The sequence below is a fragment of the Sebastes fasciatus genome, chromosome 23 (genome assembly GCF_043250625.1).
Source record: "Sebastes fasciatus isolate fSebFas1 chromosome 23, fSebFas1.pri, whole genome shotgun sequence".
NCBI classification, from domain to species: domain Eukaryota; kingdom Metazoa; phylum Chordata; class Actinopteri; order Perciformes; family Sebastidae; genus Sebastes; species Sebastes fasciatus.
This window is the reverse complement of record NC_133817.1, coordinates 12,891,511-12,910,904: the sequence shown is the minus strand read 5'-3', so window position 1 is coordinate 12,910,904 and position 19,394 is coordinate 12,891,511. Positions and strand designations below refer to the sequence as shown.

General features: G+C 40.5%; 1 protein-coding gene across 4 annotated transcripts in view; it reads right to left on the bottom strand.

Annotated features, from left to right (window-relative positions):
• Positions 1-19,394, bottom strand: part of anks1b (ankyrin repeat and sterile alpha motif domain containing 1B) — a 248,195-nt gene that overhangs the window by 155,710 nt on the left and 73,091 nt on the right. For all 4 annotated transcript variants that reach the window (XM_074625196.1, XM_074625198.1, XM_074625197.1 and 1 more), the window contains exons 3-4: positions 18,609-18,765; positions 1,882-2,034 (exon numbers count right to left, since the gene is read on the bottom strand). In XM_074625196.1, the coding sequence (XP_074481297.1) occupies positions 1,882-2,034; positions 18,609-18,765 (310 nt within the window). The remainder of the gene's footprint in view (positions 1-1,881; positions 2,035-18,608; positions 18,766-19,394) is intronic.

Below are 19,394 nucleotides of genomic sequence, written 5' to 3'. Positions count from 1 at the left end.
CCTTACGTTTTGCAGTGTAAGTCCTTGAATTAAAAAGACCTGTCAATCAACTTGAGCGTAGTAGGAGGTTGCTAGCTGTGGAGCCACCCTTTTTGTTCCATCATGGATGGCAGTTCTCTCGAAAGCTTCCTCCTTTAAAGTGCGTCTTTGTGTGCGTACTGGAGGCGTGTACACACTAAACTTTTGCCCTGTGTTAGTTACATCTCCATGCAGCAGTAGCTTCCACCATAGGGATTTCCCCTTTCGTTATTATGCAGAGAAGAGAGCGAGAGAGAGAAATGCCGCTGCCTTTATAAATTATTCATTCACACTCAGACAAACCTGTACGGCTTGACTGCAATTACTCACTACCTTTAGCAGAGAGAATGTGTGATTGCATTTGAACATCAGCAGACGCCTCTCACTGTGAAGGTGGGTGTACTTTTTGTCACATTCTTGACAAAAGAGTGATGTCGCGGTTCTAAAAATGTGCACCTGTCTGCCTGTCTCGCAGAGCAAGTATTTGAGGAAGTTTTTCTTTTCATCATATATCCGCCGTGTTTAAATTAAACAACGACGACTCCCGGTTTAGATCGGCTCTTTCCCGTGCTCGGTGGTCCTTGTCGCTGCCAACACCCACGGTTTTCCCGGGGAAAGGTACAGATTGAGTCACCAGCTGCTTCCTTTCACCTGCCAGCGAGGATACATAACGCATGCAGAGGTTCATATGCCTCCCAAAGATCGCGCCCTCTCAACCAGTATAAGCTGTTGCAACAACAAAAACATGATCCCTCACCGGCTTCCCACCCTGTAAACACTAAGGGGGGCTTAAAGAGACGCTAAAACGGAACGACACTGAGAAAAATAATGTGATTTTGAACAATAAAGCATTTAAACTAGTTCTCGTAAAAACCCCAAATACAATTAGAAACCTGATAGTGAGCATGATACGTCCCCTTTAACTTTTTTATACATTTTGAAGGACTTCCAATTAAATTTTCATTGCAAATAATTAAATGTTATGAGGGGTACGCTGCCCTTGCAGCAACTGGTAGCAGACGCTTGTATGACATTCTCATTAATTTTCAAAGGCTTGAATCAATCTTGGGTGTTCTCTCCATCCTCTATATGGAGATTTGAGCTTTCTCCCCTCTGGACACACCAAAAGGTCAAGTCTAACAGGGTGAGATAATTCTTTATCTCCGCCTCGCTCAGAGGCCATCCTTACCATTAAAAACTCAACTTTAGGAGCAACCGAAGTGAGACGGTGGCTGGCGGTTTTGCACTCGCCGGTTCACGTTACCGCAGTCTTGGAAAGGGAGGAGTGAGTGGAGGGGTACTCTGTTGGTTGCAATCTGCAATCACAGCACGAGATACCACCAAATCCAACACACTGTACCTTTAACATATGTTTTAAATATTTATTTTGAATTAAAGTTAAGATAAAAGTTATCTGGACAATTCTTTCAAGTAAGTTTTTGAACGGACCTTTTGCATCAGATTACCAAAATATGATAAAATGCAAAATTCTCAACAGTAATAATCAGTAGCTTACTACCATACCTAATAATGCATGCTGAATAAATGCTTCTGTACCTTAAATATGGGTTGATTAGGGACAAATGTGCACCTTTATCTTTTAGAAACTACTCAAACCAGCATGTACCTGATCTCATTGAGATAATCTGCAAAAAAAAAAAAGTACTTTCTGGTACAAGGATGTCCAGTTTGACAACTATACACTAAGTCGTTCATGTTTTAGTAATATTAACACCATTAAAAGAAATAGCGGAACATTTTAAAAGCTGAGAAATTCCAACTCAAAACTGCACTCAACTTCTGGCTGTAAAATATACACCTTTTTATTTCTTCATAAAACTGATATACGTCATTGTCACTGACCTGCAGCCGTCCATACAGCGCTGCCAGGTCCAGGGGCGTCTCCTGTTGGCTGTTCCTCATGGCGGGGTCGGTCAGCTCCTGAAGCAGCACTGAAACCACCTCAGAGTGTCCGTACTGGGCTGCACAGTGAAGCGCCGTTTCCCTCTCATGGTTCTGTGGAAGAATGAGAGGAACGAAGGATTAACGAAGGGGAAGAGAAGGACGGATGAGAGAAGGGGTGGAGAGTGGATGTAGGGATTATGGGAATGATGAAGAGTGGGCAGAGGGCGATGAAGTGTGGAATAGGAGAGAGGAAAAACATGACAGAGGAAGGATGGAGGGATGCAGTGAGGCGGCAAAGAAGGTCAAAAGTAAATAAGAAAGGTAGGTGAGATTAGAGGGGTAAGTGGCAAAGGATGGGGAAAAGGTGATGGAAGAAGGTTTAAGGAAAAGAGGATACAAAAAGAGGAGTTGGTGGTGATTAATAGCATGGAAAATAAGAAGGTGGTGAGTTAGAAGTAGGGCAGATGTGGGTGAGAGGATTGAGATACAAGAGAGGAAGAGAAGGAGGACGAAAAAGCAGTTTGTTTTATTTATTGCAACACTGACAAGGTGAAATTCAAGATTATCTGCCACACATATGAAGCACATGTCTCGGTCAGTATATCATCCTGCCTGTAGAGATACCAAAAGCGTGTCAGGTTTGTGAGAGCTGTCGGGGGAAATCTACGGCTTCCTGTCCGTGAAATAGAAGAAGATGGCTGAAACCCTCTGTGCCTTTCTGGTCCAACACTTTTCTCTGCACTCGAACATATTCAGAAGAAACTGCCATTTAACTAAGAGTGTACTACATTGCAATCATCAATTCATATTTCAAAAGGGGGTAAACCATAAGTATTTAAGTGATTTCATTAACTTAAATTGTCACAAGTTACTGTCCGAACTGCTTAATATTAATTTGTTTAACCCTCCTATTGTATTCCCGTCCATCTTGCAACTTTTAGCGTTTGGTTTGACTGTTTATAAAGCATAATTCTGTGTTACACCTTTTAGCCAACTTCCTTCCAACTCATTACCACAACTTTTACACTTCTGTTTGGATTTTCTGGTCAATAAACTTAAAGGTAGAGTTGACGATGTTATCCAGTATACACTATTTGTTATATTGGCTGAAATGGTCTTTACACCCCGACAGCGATCCATTCCTTATGAGCTCTGAAAAAGGACCGGAAAAGAGCCGTCATCTGTAGCTGCTGTAATCTCTGTAAAAACGTCTACCAATCACTGCCTCGCTGTCCGCTCGGAAAGAACCAATCAGATGCCTCCCTGCCTCCCCGCTCGTACTCTACCCATGGAACCATCCATGTTATTTTGATGCAATTACATGAAAGAAACCCACATTTCTGATATAAAAACATTTGAAAACAGGTCAAATTTGAAATTAGAACTTCTCCTATGAATACATATTTTTATATTATTACACTTGTGTTTTACGTAGGGCTGTCAATCGATTAAAATAGTTCATCTCGATTAATCGCATGATTGCCCATGATTAATCACACATTTTTTATCTGTTCAAAATGTATCTTAAAGGGAGATTTGTCAAGTATCTAATGCTCTTATCACCATAGAAGTGGGCAAATATGCTTGCTTTATGCAAATGTATGTATATACTTATTAAAGGAAATCAATTTACAACACAAAAACAATGACAAATATTGTCCAGAAACCCTCACAGGTACTACATTTAGCATAAAAACAAATATGCTCAAATCAAAACACTTGTTGACACTAATATCTGCTCACAACTACATTACAGTGTGGTAAAACCATTTATGAAATGTTCACATACTGTTTATAAATGCTAAATAGGGGGCCTTAAAGTTTTCAGCCAAACTTTAACAATCACATCAATCAAAGTCTCCCAGATATAATATAATGATATAAGATGCAGGCACTTTGAACCTAAAATGTCTCAGAGAGAAGCGTCTGTGTTTTAAAGGTTATTTTGAACTATGGAGGTTCTCATGTTTAGAGGAACTGTGGCCACTTTCTGGTTCTCCAGGGGCCCCTGTCAGGACGAGAACACTGTTGGTGGTCCCTGGGGTCCTGCAGCTCTGGATGGAAACAGCCCAGTAATGACTGGAAAAATGGGCTGAGGGACACCCATGAAGGAGAGGGAGACATGATGGATAGCCATATCAGGGGAGAAGAAAGAGGAGAGAGAGAGCACGAGTGGGGGATTAAATCTGTGTGTGTTCCTATATAGTTGGAAATAGATAATCTGACAGCCATATATTGTAGATATACATTTATGTGATGGAAGCACACACATGTAGGCTTCTGTGGGGAGAAAGGGAAGTTACATAAAGAGCATGCGTGTGAAGCTGTGTTGTTGCTGGCATTTGTCCAGGAGAAAAAAACTACATTTTGAGTAAGTGGCTGAAATGTAACACTCGGTGATGTAACATTGAGAGAGGGGAAAAAGAGGACGGAGAGGACGAACAATAGCAAGGGGAGACAGTAGGAGAGGAGGTAGAGGAACTCAAGGAATTGTATAAGCTCCTTGTCGACCGCAGGACCTTTCCCCCCAGAACTAGGAACCTTTTGAGGACCTCATTGCATTTTGACTGCAGGAACCAGGGTCTAAATTAAGTTCCGGGGCCTTTTTATCCCCCAAAAAAGGCCCTGGTCGGAGGGGGTAATACTTTCTGAAAGTAGAGGAACTTTCAGGGTGGAGTTTGCAGGGATGACCTTCACTGATTGGTGAAACACACACAGCGACGCTGCTTCAACTCTTCAACTCGTGTACCGCTTCATTCATAAACAACGAAGTACTCTAGTATCGATGTAGGACGAGGGGAGAATGTTTCTCGTTGTTCGATAACATTTGAAAGTAAAATTAGGCTCTGCTGTTGGCTTCCCGATTCATTTAAAAAAAAAAACAGAAAAAGAGAGAGATTGTGCAAGCGAGCGGTAGAGAGAGAGAGAGGAGAGAGAGAGAGAGAGAGAGAGAGAGAGAGAGAGAGAGAGAGACAGGGTGGTGGTGCTGTGAATGAGAGAAAAAAAGTGTTCTACTGTAGTGGAACTAGTGTCCGTTCTGGCGGTGCAACATGGTGGACTGTGTGAAGAGGACCTGCTCCCTATGTAGATATGAAGGGCTCATTCTAAGCTAATGAAAACACAATGATTCGTTGTTTTAGGTGATTATACACTAAAGAAAACATAGTTATGAATATTATATTTCTGCTATTAGATCCCCCTAAATGCTACACACTGGCCCTTTAAGTTGACATATTTCTTCTTCAAAAAAAGCTGCTACTATGTCAACTGAAAAAGACACCAATGGGACAGTTTTGTCACTCGCTACTGAACAAAATAAGCCCAGCTCCCAACAAGAAATATGTTAACATGAACAAAATGTCAGGCTGAATAAACGATGAGAAATGAAATGGCATGATTTATAAGTTGCTCTTTAAACACTAGATCGTCTCTGCATGTGATCAAAACCTTGTGTTTCATGCTTCAAAATAGAGACATGCTATTGCTGAGTGACTCATTTGTAAAAAAAAAAAAAATCCTTGAACCCTCTTCTCCTTCCATTTCTTTATCAATTCCACTCACATTTCCAGACTCTCAAACTTCCATGATAAAACTCCCAAACAGCATGACCACACTGCGCCGCTCAGATCTCATCTCATGCCTTTTCCTTACTCTCGTTCTCCCAAGAGCCTCAGCCCTCCCTCTCTTCTTTCATGTACCCCTCTGAGCAGAGAGAGAGATGAAGAGATACTGTATGTGTGAATAACAGAGGGAAAGAACGCTACACACATACACTAGCAGCTCTGCCTCCTCCTCAGCCAATCACATCCATCCTTTCCCCCCTCCTGGATCTCACACACCCCTCCATTGAAGGAACAGTGGAAGCTTCCAGAGCGGGTCTGATTGCAGCTCCACTGTACTGTAAGCACAATAATCACACACTCGTGCACACTGTAATTCACATTCATCACAGTTTACCGGTGTAATTGTTGGTTTGCGTTATGTTTAATAAACTCCGTTTGCTCTGTTTCATCCTGTGTGGCTATCTACTATGATACTATTTTCCGCTGGAGTGACTCATCTTCACCCAGGGACCATTTAAGTGTCATCCTATCTAATCTATTGTATATCCTGTCTTCATCACGGTGTAATATAGTCCCCAAAGTCCCAAACCACCACATACAGTATGCAGCATAATCAGTCATCATTTGCCACCGACGGTATTCAGTGTAGAACAGCAACGCAAGCTTTGGAGAATTTCATCCATCAACATTCATCTATTTAAAGGTTAAATGCAATAGCACCTGGAAAAAAGAAGTTCAAGGTCATTTATCTTAATAATTACTCCACAATTACAGGTATATTTGTACGGAACGATACACAACAAAGTATCCTGACATATGAGAATAAAAGGTAGAAGTGAGTGTGGTGACATTTTCCATCACATGCTCCATTATTTTTGAAGACACCTCCGAGTGTTTTATTACATTTCTTCTTGTGGCCTATATAACCTTCACACTTATACTGAGGGGGGAAAAAAAGGGAGAGGGACTGGTAACATGATATGAAGCATGGTGAATTATGGTTGCTATGGTTACCAGCAGGTAATATACGCACTGTTGCACACCGATTTAGGACAGTGGTTAAACCTTTGACCCAATCACAAGTGGGTATTTTGCATGGTCATGGTTACTGAAGACTTCAAAACTACAGATGAAGAATACAACATTTTGTTATGAGGGTGAAATTTGTACTCCCTCTGTGGGTCTCTGGAGTTACGCAACTCTACGCTCCGATTCCACCGGGCTGTGGGTTAAAAAAAGTCTCACGCATGGTATAAAGCATCAGAGGATGAGGATACCAGGTTGGAAAATGTATATTATCATTGCTTATAATCCGATGTAGTTCCTAGTATCCTACTGTGCTGCTTGATAGGCTTACATAGTGCACTCCATTCCAAACACTCTCTCTCTCTCTCAAACTATGCGCTCCTGCACATTTGGAGTGAAACCACACTCCGATTAATGCATCTGAATAATTTATGGTGGCACGCGGAGGTAATTATCTAGTAATTCACTGAGAAAATGCAAAGATTAGAGAAAAAAAAAAGAAAAGTCAACAAAAAACGGTCTGCTCTTTTATCCTTTTAATCATCTAGCAAACGCTGAGATTTGTCCCAAAACCCCTAGTTATTAACAAGCGGGAATTCCCAATAGCTGCGACCGTGTACGTACATGCATTTATGCATTCACATACACGCTCACACTCACAACCACAAACACTTTCAGCCTCCTAAAGGCCTTTACACACCCAGGGGTGTGACGAATTAACGACACGAAAATGCGAAATATTTCGAATGAAAACTACTCATACCGGCAGCGATGCGAATTTGCAGCAGCTGCAGAACTTTCTTGTTAAAAGGTTCGAATAGATTCATGCAACTACCAGGATCCTATTGATCCAGAGCAACATCTGGCAGTCTGTCTGGGGTAAATTGTCGTATAGCCTAAGCTACTGTAAGCTATTTTATTGACTTTCCTTTTAGTGAAGCGCTTTGAGTGAATTTGAGTTCCTTTTGGTAAATAGTTACGCAGTGTACTGTATATGTGTAGGGCTTTTATTGTGAAAGGTAAGAACGTAAGAGTGGATCGCTACCTTTGTCGAGGTTGAAAGGAGTAATAAAGTTTGCCGTCTTGGTCAAGGAGCCTCCGTGTTGTTGAAGATGTCCGTTCCACACAGGGGTTAACAAATGAACCCTAAAGAGCTCAGAACAATCTATCGTTCCTTGACAAATGGGCAACTCCATCTGCTAATGAAGATCATGTGATACAATAACAGCTAATGAGAGGACCTTATGGTGAGACTGTTTCCTCAAACATTTGGTTATTAAACACTTGGATCACGGATTATGCTTTCAGGATGATAATGACTACATTTTCAGATTCAACACGAAAACAAGCATGCAGATATAATGAAGCAAACAAATGCTCAACGCGGATTTTGATGACCATGATGATACGATAACCACCGGGATGTAGATTGCAGCCACAGTTGGCGCTGCCGCTGACCCGTTGTGTCTCTGCAGCCTTAAAAAACGGACAATAAAGCTTTGTCAGTCCAATCCGCTGTGCCTCACGCACGCAGCTTTAGATAGGGAAAACGCAATTCCCCGACAGAAAGGAAACTGACAAAGAGATGAACAGAGACACAGAGTGACAGGACGAGGGAGATAGAGAAGAAGAAGAAGAGGAGAAAGAGAGAGAGAGAGAGAGAGTGGGAGAAAATCCCTCCATGTTCTCAGAGCGAGCTATATATTTCCATTACGCTCGCTCTGACAGCTTCCCGATATCATCTAGCACTCGGTGTATTGTTGCTGATTGGGCCCTGAGCAACAGCCATCTACTAATGACACATCAAGGGGAATGGCAGCACATTATTGACATGCCATTACAAATGGATGTCAGTTCTTTCAGCAGCATATATGGCTGATACACAGTTAATGGTCATCAATATAAAAAAAGTATGTGTAATGAAGGAATCTGTTAGCGTTTATGATTTACAATCCATGCAGCATCCTCTGCATTACCCTGAAGGACACACACACAATCTACTTGCACGCTTGCAGTATTACAGTATATTTACCAGCACACACACACACATATTTCCCATGGTAAACACTATCAGTGTTATCTAAGTTCATCCGCATGGGGCCAAACAAACGGCTACATCCATGCAAATGAGCAATAAGCCTTATCGGAGAGGCCGGGGCTGAAATGAAACCAGGGGCGAATGAAGCGCAGAGGTGTTTGTTTGAACCAACGCCGTGTTAATGCCGATGGACTGATATGCGGGATGAGCTCCGTCTACGTTACAGCGTCTCGTAATCCCAGCAGCTCAGCGCGCTGCCTGGGGACAGCTGGGTAAATAAATGGAGACTGAAAAACACCAGACGCACAAGGTGAAAGTGTTTCTCTCCTTCTCACTCTCCTCGCCGTCTCTTATTAAAATGGATTCATCTGTAGATTTCCAAGTATACAGCATATACGCAGTAAATAAAGAAAAGCTTATTACACAGCTTTTTGTTGAATACTCGATTCTGATTGGTCAATCATGGCGTTCTACGGTCTGTTATTTCTTTACAGCAGACCGTTGCTATGTATAACAGACCGTTGCTATGGGCGCAGTTCTGATGTCGGACTCTGGCGGACCATTTTTGTGTCAAATTATTGATTTTTTAAGTAAGTAGCCGTGTAATAAGCAGGATAATGTACAGCGAGCGGGTCATTGTTGTGAAATAAACCTGCATCGCCCTGTCAGGGTTTATTTCACAACAATGACTGGCTCAATGTACATTATCCCTGAACATTTTACATCTGCTTTTATTCACCGTTTTTATGTCTCTTATCTTTAAGTCAAACTGAAATTTGAGCTGCAACGATTAATAGTTGTCAACTACTAAATTAATGGCCGACTATTTTGATAATCAATTAATCAGTTTGAGTGTTTTTTAAAGGAAAAAAAAGTCAAATTTCTTTGATTCCAGCTTCTTAAATGTGAATATTTTCTGGTTTCTTTACTCCTCTATGACAGTAAACTGAATATCTTTGAGTTGTGGACAAAACAAAGACATTTGAGGACGTCATCTTGGGTTTTGGAAACATTGATTGACTTTTTTCACCATTTTCTGAGGTTTTATAGCCCTAACTGAAATTAAAATAGATTTTTGCTAAGAAGTCAGTAAACATATTGTTTGTTTCTTGTGTATTTATTTGGTCAAAATTTGAATTACCAGAAAGAAATTTAAGGTGCATTTATTTTTTTACAGTGACGGCTCCGGCAGTGCCGATGAATCAAAGCTAATGTTGGCAAACGTTTTAATTCTCTTTTGATAAAAAGGAAAAATATTTACAATAGCTATCATCATAGTTTATATCTCCTTATATAAGCAAGATCTATTTGACTTTAATTATAGTAATTTATTGTATTGTTTTTGCTTTTTAAAATTGAAGATAAACTAATAAAATTACCATTGTTTCTTTCAGCCTAAAATGACGGGAAAACTCGATTTTTAACAAAGATGTGTGAATAAAATCGTTCAGCACATCATACAAGACTATACCATCTAGAATGAGAGGTGGAAAGAGAAGGAGCAGGAGAGACATGGTTCCTGCTTTCCTTACATCTGTTTTAGCCTTAAGCCACAAGTTAGAGTTGGAGAAGAAGAAAAAAAGATCAGTTATTAAGAGAGTGAACATGGAAAGTGAATGAAGCATCCGAGGCCAAGAGGAGTGAAAGCCAAAGAGAGCTGAGAAGATAAGAGAAGAAGGAGATGATGGAGCGGGAAGGAAAGACTCTGAGGGGAGAAAGAGAAAGAAGAAAGCAACAATCCACATTTCAAAGCCATTTGATCCATCGCTCAGACTCCCAATAAGAAGTGAAGTCCAAAAGACACACACCCTAAATACAGAAAATTATCAAATTGTCTATCAAATATTTGGTTGAACATATCTACATTTAATTGTGTGGAAATAATTTATTGATAACTTCTCAATTCTGGTATGACGGCTGCCAATATGACCTGTTGGTGCCAATTTTGTGATTTTCTTTGATGATGCCAAGTTTCAATTTGTATTTTTATAACTTGCAAGTTCCCTGCAGGCACTATTATATCAGGCTGTAGCTACCAATTACTTTCATTGATTAATGGATTAATAGTTTAGTCTAGAAAATGTCAAAAAATTGTGAAAAATGGCCATCACACATTTCCTAGAGCCCAATGTGGCAACTTCAAATGTCTCTTTTTGTTTGACAAACATCCAACGAACCTAATATATTCAGTTCAATAATGTAAAACAAAGAAAAGAAAAGCATTTGCTTAATAAATGACTTAAACAATTAATGAAAATCGTGGCAAACTAATGAACTAATCGATTTATTATTTAAATTTTCACTAAAATCATGAAGCTTTTAAACATTTTCCTACACAGTATCGACTTTAAAAACTGTGATCGTGACTGTTGACACCTGCTTATAGTGCGATCTGTTCATATTTTATAATGTTTTATTGATTACAGTATAAAATTAAAATGATAACCTTCAGGCAAAGTTACAATTACACATAAGGGACCTTATTACTGGATCTTTCTATGCAAAAGTCAAATATGTATCATTCACTGATCAAATTGAATTATTTCAAAAATAAAACATGATTTTTGATTACTGCATTTTCACCCTTTTTGCAGTCTTGAACTCCACTCAGTACATCACAACTGATTTGATACTTTTTCATCATATTTAAAAAAAAAAAAAAATTGTATTTATTTTATTTTTTTATCCTTGACCAGTGTCGTTAAAACCAACTCTGATTATGTGAAATTTATGGATACAGGGAATTCAAAGAAATGAGCTTCTGTCAAATTGGATTGCTTTTATAAGACTGGGGGAAGTTCAGAGGGGCAGTAGACTCGGCCTGAGGGTTAAAGAGAGACCTGGGTGTCATTTTGAAAAGGATTCATACCGCTGCAGTGCCCTTGAGCAAAGACGCAACATCACTAACAGCTCTGGGGTTGCTGCTGTAGTTGATATTTGAACACTGATCTCCCTGTAGGGTTAACAACTTAAAGACGAACCGTATTTACATTTTTCTGTTAAAGTGCCAAAGAGGAAAAAAATGTTTCCCGTGTCTACATATAACACCTCGATTAACACGCTCACACACAATCTGCTCTCGGCTCGCATGAATCCCTCAGGGCTGCAGTTTGTTTTGATTGAATGAGATGAATCAGTTTTTCTTTTACTTAACTTTAATTAAGCCGACGGAGTGTCAGGCGGGGGGGAAACATATGACATAACACTTTTTGTAAACACATTACTCATAAGAAAACATCCTACGGCCTCGTGTGACTGTGTGTGTTTTGGCAACGGCGGCGGCGGCGGGCATGGCGGTAGGCCATGTTTGAGCAAGGACTTTCCCAGGGCGGTTTCTCGTAGTGGCCTGTGTTCTCACATGGTTTCATTTTCATGTGTGGTAGCGACTTGTGTGCATGATAGGGCATGGGATTACCACGACTGTGAGATGAACGCACATAGAAAGACATTCGTGGAAAACGCACAGCAGGCGAGCAAACTCATGACCTTTTAACTTTAGCCTTAGTTCACACACCGTCCCAGAAGGCTTTGCTGCACCTGGAGACACGCCTGCAGGAAGTATTTCATGCATGCGTGTGTCCACATATGTGCACGCCACATTCGAAGCACAGATGGTGCAACATACAACATTTTTCTAATCTCTCTTATTATCTCTCTTGATTCTGCGCCGCTGATCTCCTTTCCTCCTCCTGTGGGAGAACAAAGAGGCGAGTGAAAGGAGTCGTGTAACCCCTCCGTCCTTCTGTTTATGGAAAAGAAAACATTCTCGGGGTATATCTGCAGCACAGGGGGGAACATACTTGACCTAGTCAGTCACCCACACACACACATAGAATAACCCTTAAATTGACTAGTCCAGAGGCCCCGAACGGAGGAAGCCCAGAGGTTTTTCTGCTGGTTCCCACACACACACATCTGCTCTTCGTCCCTCAACTGTCCCCTCACACTGCCACGGTCAGGCACAAGCAAAATAATCTTTATAATCCAGCTTTGCTTTGGGCGAGTGCCTTGGGGTAAAATGTGTCATCATTAGTCAGTCAACATACTCTGTCTGGGCGCTTGTTATTTTAAGTGCTGCTGGTTCAAATCCTCGGGCCAAAAAGACTCCGAGCGAGACGCCGTGGTACGACACAGTTGGTTGACTCTTAAGCTGAAATCTCTTAGAATTGCATTTTGGGGCACTCTGGGGGTCTAAGGGTTTTAGGTGTCCATCATGAGTCACCACAAAGTAATCAAATTGAACTTGATCATCAAAACGATATAAAAATGTCAAGCATATATAGTTTTACATATTGTTTCTATCACACTATAGACTAAGCCTATATTTATTTATTTTTTCTCAATAATATCACTTAAAACTTGTGTTTATTTTGCTCTCAAGTTCTTAAAATGAGAAAAAATTCAGTACTTTTCATTTGTTAAGTATTTAATTCACACAGGAGTATACAAAAATAGGCTTTACAGTGTGGTTATTATTTATTAAATTACCAGAAATCATGCTATATTGTGATATATGTCGAATCGAGATATGAAATGACCTATATCGAATCAATCATTGAAGATTTTGTCCATATCGCCCAGCCCTACTTGCTTGGGTTGGGTAATCCATTACTTTAAACATGTTTTTTTCTCCTTTATTTTGTTATAACATTATGTGTATAAATATGGGACAAGAGTAGGGCTGTCCTGAATACTATTTTTTTTTGGCTTCGAAGCTTTGGGACAGTGCCGCACTACTGTACACATACACACCTCTACACGTAACAAACAGCGATGCAGTCTGAGAATAACTAATAATAATTCATGTTGAATATCAATAGTGAATAATGCTGTGGGATTATTCCTTATTTCATGGTCTATTTTGGAATTTATACTTTATTATTACATACTTATATATAGAAATAAACTAAAAACGAAGCATCGAAATGCTGATTTGAAGGCCCGTTACCATGGCAACGGTGGAAGCTTTCGAAGCATTCGGGTCAGCCCTAGACAAGAGACAAAACAGGAACCTTTTCTAAAGCAGGATACAACATTCGCATTATCCTTTTCATGGCATCTATAGTATGTTTGCTTATTTGTTGTCATCTAGATTTGATTTTTGCCGCAGCAGCGTGATGTGATGTGATGCTTTTCAGTGGCTGATCCTCAAATGCTGGAGCATCCTTAAATACACTACCATGAAGAGTTTCTCAAAATGGTACTTGTAAAGAACCATTTTGAAGAAGAAGGCTGAGAGGTGTATGAAGGACATTTTTGTCAGACGAGATAGGTGAAACTGTTGACCACAGCTTTATAGGAAGCTCTGCCACTCAGGGACTTCATCATCTTTTAAAATGCTTATGTGGTCCCATGAAGGCCGAATGAAGAATTGTAAAATTTAAGTGTACAAAAGGTGTTTGAAATTCTCTTTAGTAAGTACCTTTTGCCTTGGCCCAGGGTACTAATAACAAACCTTTTAACGAGGTTAGCCTTGTTGCTCCATTTACTTCTCTAAAGTCCAGACGGACCGTCAGTTTACTGGTTTAGGGATGTAGAATTATTAGACTGTCACACACACTGGATGAAGGCTCAGTCACTCCCATCTCTCTCATCTATTTCAGTTCAATACAGGTAACAGACACTGCGGGACTCATTTAAAGGGATGTGATGATCTATGACCAACTGTCTACAAAAAAGTATTTTAGAAAGGCTTGGGAAAAATAGCATTTTGATGCTGAAACAAACATACTTTGACCAAAATTTGAATGTTCGTATTTTAATGCATAAGCTACAGAATGATATAAAAACCTAAAAAAAAATACCCAAAATAATGGACCTGCCGTTTAAAAATACTTATTTTGAACTGTTCTCCTTAGGTACAGACCTAAAGTGAGGCATCAGTTCATGAGTCAATCTGAGTGGGAGAAGGAGAGATCACAACAAACAGCGCCTCAGTCCTCAAACGACGTGCTTCGCCCTGCAAGCAGAGTGCATGCCTCAAGTAAACAAGCAATCATTCACCATCTATCACCGTCTCACTGTCTCTCACACATACCAATAAAACATGCACACACAGTATGTTATAATCATGTCCTCCAGTCATGCTGCCTCCAACTCCTCTCATACATACACGCGCTCCCACAATAAACAAAAAAACAGCTGAGAATGGGAACAACTGGGACCAATTAGGCAGTAAACAGTGGGCTGGAACTGGTTTACCGCCAACTAATAACATGTACTAACCTCCATTAATCCTCTATTGGCTGCAGAGTAAGAACAGGCCCACCTACACACTTCCCCTACCTCTCTTTTGCATCCTTCATGCTCTCAAGCCCTTTCGCACTCATTACAGCACCCTCCTGCGTCCTCTTCCACGGCCTTAGTGTCCCTATTTGTCACCTCGTGTACAAAAGGTGAGCACAAATATATAGTGTTTCTCTCGCTCATGCAAGAAAAGAGCAGCTATGAAGACAAACAGCCTCTGGAGTCACTACGCTGCGCACACACAGCTACACGTACGATCAACCTCTGACACGAGTAATGGCGTGCGTGGGCAGAGTAATATCGTAATGTGCAGCCAATGGCTTGCTGCTGTAAGTCTGGATGATGGGTGTGAGCGTGTGGGGGACTCAGTATATCAACCTAATGTATGCCGGCCCTGCTGTCTGCAGCAGACAAGACAGACAGTGGGGGAAATACGGAGCAGAGGCATCGTAAACACACTAACATGCTGTAAATCTTGCATCCGGATTTATGGCTGCGAGCCGAGAACAACTGTATCCCGACGCGGACATAACTGCATCATGCAGCATTATGAAACGCACAGGTACCGTAATTTAGAATCGGTGCTAAACCAGTGTTTTGCAAAGAGTCAGTGCTCGAGGCAAAACTAAACACTGCAGCCTTAAGATTGTGCAGTCGTGCTGGAGTCTTTGTGTGTGTGTCTGTGTGTGCAACCGTGTGACAGACTAATGTGAGCTCTGTAGCATTTCCACCGGTGTTTATTATACAGACGCAGATATGAAAAGTGATGATAACAGGCGTAGATAAAACTAGTCATTTCTAGCTTGTTGATACACAAGACTCAAAGTGACATGTGCGATACAAAGAGAGATACAAGAAAGGCTGATCCGTGTAATTAGATGATTTAACAAGTGAGGTGTTATATGAGAATTTATAAAAGCTTCCTCCTCTCCCCCTTTCATTTGACAGATGCACATGAATACAAGCTCACTTTTCAGCCTGTGAGATCTGAATCTCTAATAAGTGTCATAATAAACAGGGATGCACCGATTCATTGGCCAAACATCAGTTTCTAGCAACTAAAAATGATTTTTGAAGCAGTTATTTTTAAAAAATCACGTGAAAAAAGGTTATATTAAAGGTTGTTTTTACAAATTTATATGATTGAATTCATTCAAAGACAGTGTAATGGAATGCTGAATGACTTTAAAACAGCTCAGTTTTGTTTTTTTAATAATGAAGAGGTCTGTCAATTGATTAAATATTTAATCACGATTAATTGCAAATTAATCACACATTTTTTATCTGTTCAAAATGTACCTTAAAAGGGAGATTTGTCAAGTATCTAATACTCTTATCAACATAGGAGTAGACATATATGATTGCTTTATGCAAATGTATTTATATATTTATTATTGGAAATCAATTAACAACATAAAACAATGACAAATATCATCCAGAAACCCTCACAGGTACTGCATTTAGCATAAAAAATATGCTCAAATCATAACATGGCAAACTGCAGCCCAACAGGCAACAACAGCTGTCAGTGTGTTAGTGTGCTGACTTGACTATGACTTGCCCCCAAACTGCATGTGATTATCATAAAGTGGGCATGTCTGTAAAGGGGAGACTCGTGGGTACCCATAAAACCCATTTTCATTCACATATCTTGAAGTCAGAGGTCAAGGGACCCTCTGAAAATGGTTTTGCCAGTTTTTCCTCACCAAAATTTAGCACAAGTTTGGAGCATTATTTAACCTCATTTGCGACAAGCTAGTATAACATGATTGGTACCCAGTGGATTCCTTAGGCTTTTCTAGTTTCATATGATGCCAGTATCTTCACTCCAGCTTTAAAACAATTTTGCGTTACTTTGAAAGCCCTATAAAAAATATGATTTTCTCTTTCTTTTAGCTCTCAAATGTATTTACAGTCAGGACAGGGTTAATTAAGGAATGCATATGGCGTTTCACAATAATTACGTAAATGTGCAACAATGTACCTCTCTCATTGGTCCTCTGTTACTCAACACACCAAAACTGTGATGCAGTCGCAGCTTGTATCTTTGCATATCTTCTAGCAGCAGACAACACACATCCTCTTTGCAAAAGTTATTTTGTGCACAACACACCAAATACAGACACAGCAGCGTTGGTCCGTCTCCATTTTTAACTTTCTTTGACTGTAAAGCTATGCCTTATAGCTACAGTGGCAAGTCTCGCCTCCTACACAGAAACAGCATTGCTGAAATGTATTGTAGAAAACAGCACGAAAACACAGATATACCAGAAGAGACTGACTAGACAAAGTCTAAAAGCATGTGACAGGAGATCTTCTTCATAAACAAAGAGCACCCACACACATTAACTCTGCACTAAAGTCAGCATTTACGTACAGTATCTTCTAAATCAGCATCTCCCACCCTGTGTGTGTCCACGCTGCCTGCACAGCAGCTCGCTCAGCTCTACAAATAATTGACGGTGTAAAAAAAAAAAAGAAAAAAGAAAATTACCCGTGTTCACTTGCTGACTAACCTCTTCATTTCAGGGGGCAAGGGACGCCATTTATCACGGCAAACAATTAGGCTCTAACAACTCTCGGAGGGAAACGATTTGGCTAATGGCGACAGAGCAAAATGTGCTTATTATGCAGAGTAAATAACGCTCCAATAACCTGCGGGGGTCCATTACTGCACCGCCGCCAGGAGTAGGAATATTAAAAAAAAAGAAGACATCAACATTTTAGCCAACACGTCCTATGTGCCTCATCTTCAAATGACAGCGCATCAGCGAGCCGTGACATCATCAACATGCTGCAAGCGGCAGAGATGGGCAAAAAATGAGTGAGGGGGGGAGGAGAAGGTCATCTTTGCTGATGAGGAATGACAGCAGTGGCAGGCTGAAATGCTCCCAGAGCTGAAACGCTCGCCCGCCTGTCAGAGAGAGATCACTGGGAACTGTAAAGTATCGGCTCTGTTGGACAGGAGCCATAACGAGACGACCTGTAGCTGCAGCGCTGGTTTAAGTGCCCCGAGAAATACAACAGAAGAAGAACTCAACTTTAATTTAGCTGATGAGACCTTTCTTGCTCTGGTTACGGCACACCGGGAACGTGTTTCTTTCAGACACAATTGCCCATTTAACATGTAAGTGGAGGCTACAGAACATGAACAAAGGTTAGATTGATGTATCTTCTCAGTTTCTAGGGTACACACAACTAATACTGGGCTTCTCTGAGCTACAGAAATCCAGACATGAAATTTTGATGATGCTCCTCTGAGTCCTCTCCTTAGAGATATGTCCAAGGTCAGAGCCAGAGGCGTTCAGAGCTGATACAGAATATGGTTGACCCAAACAGACCCTAATAAAAGGATAACACCAACACTGGCAGCAGCATGATGCACTAACAATTAACAAGCAGATGCTTTCAAAAAGAGTAGCAATATAGCTTAAAGGGATAATTCGGGTATTTTGAAGTGGGGTTGTATGAGGTACTTATCCATTGTCAGTGCATTAATTACAGTAGATGACGGTCAGCACACCTCCAGTTTGGAGAAGCAGTCAGGAGTTACTGACAGTTATAACAAATATTTGACAGTCCTGTTTACACCTCCTGTACCGACAATCCGGTAGTCAAATGGACTGTAAGCAGACAAAAGAAAATACTTTTTATAACCAATTTAATAACTGTGGTTCAAATTCAATAAAGTAATTGTGGGATTATGGCCTCACGCTGGACTGAAGACAGACATCATGCAGTTCTAATAAAATCTAGAATTCATAAGACAGGTGGAAGATGAAGGTTTTTAAAAGGATTATTACGGCGTTTACCTGTTGGTTGACCCGGCACTGCGAGGCTCCGTGTTGGATGAGGATGCGGACGATGTCCACGTCCCCCCGCCAGGCGGCCAGGTGCAGCGGGAAGCAACCCTTGCTGTCGGACACGTTCGTGGACGCCTCGAACTGGAGCAGCTTCAGCACCACTTCCCTGAGGGAGACGAATATATATATACACAGATCAATATATTAACACATCGGAAGATGGAAGGGAGCAGAAGCAGAGTTTAAATCTGTATCAAGGAATATTATCACGTTTTTCCCTTGAGAACACCACATATGTTTACTGCACAAATAATACATTTTGCACTTTGGAACATACAGTACAATGCAACCCTTCTATATACACTGCATAATTAATAATTTCACTGAACATTACATACATCCCAGAAGGAATGAAACCATAATTAAAATCAAAATAAATGATGAAAATGGTCGCGAACTGCATTTTCTCTTGCCAAGCACTCATATTCTGCAACCTTGGTGATATTTTCATATTTTCACCTCTCTAAGTCGGTGCTATTTTCTACAGAATTATCTTTTTATCTAAAAGACTAAATCAGGCCCTGTTGTCACCCCAATCTTGGCTACATTTGATATTCAAAAATCACGTTTATATATATCAACATGTACATGTGAGGCTGAACTTCAAATTATTTATATTACAGTTTGTGCTAGACAAGTTACGCTTCACTACTTCATGCCGGAGTCCTATCTACTTTTGTGTTTCCTCCTAGATCTGCAGCCTTCATAGCAGAGCATGCAGCCATGTGATGCTGT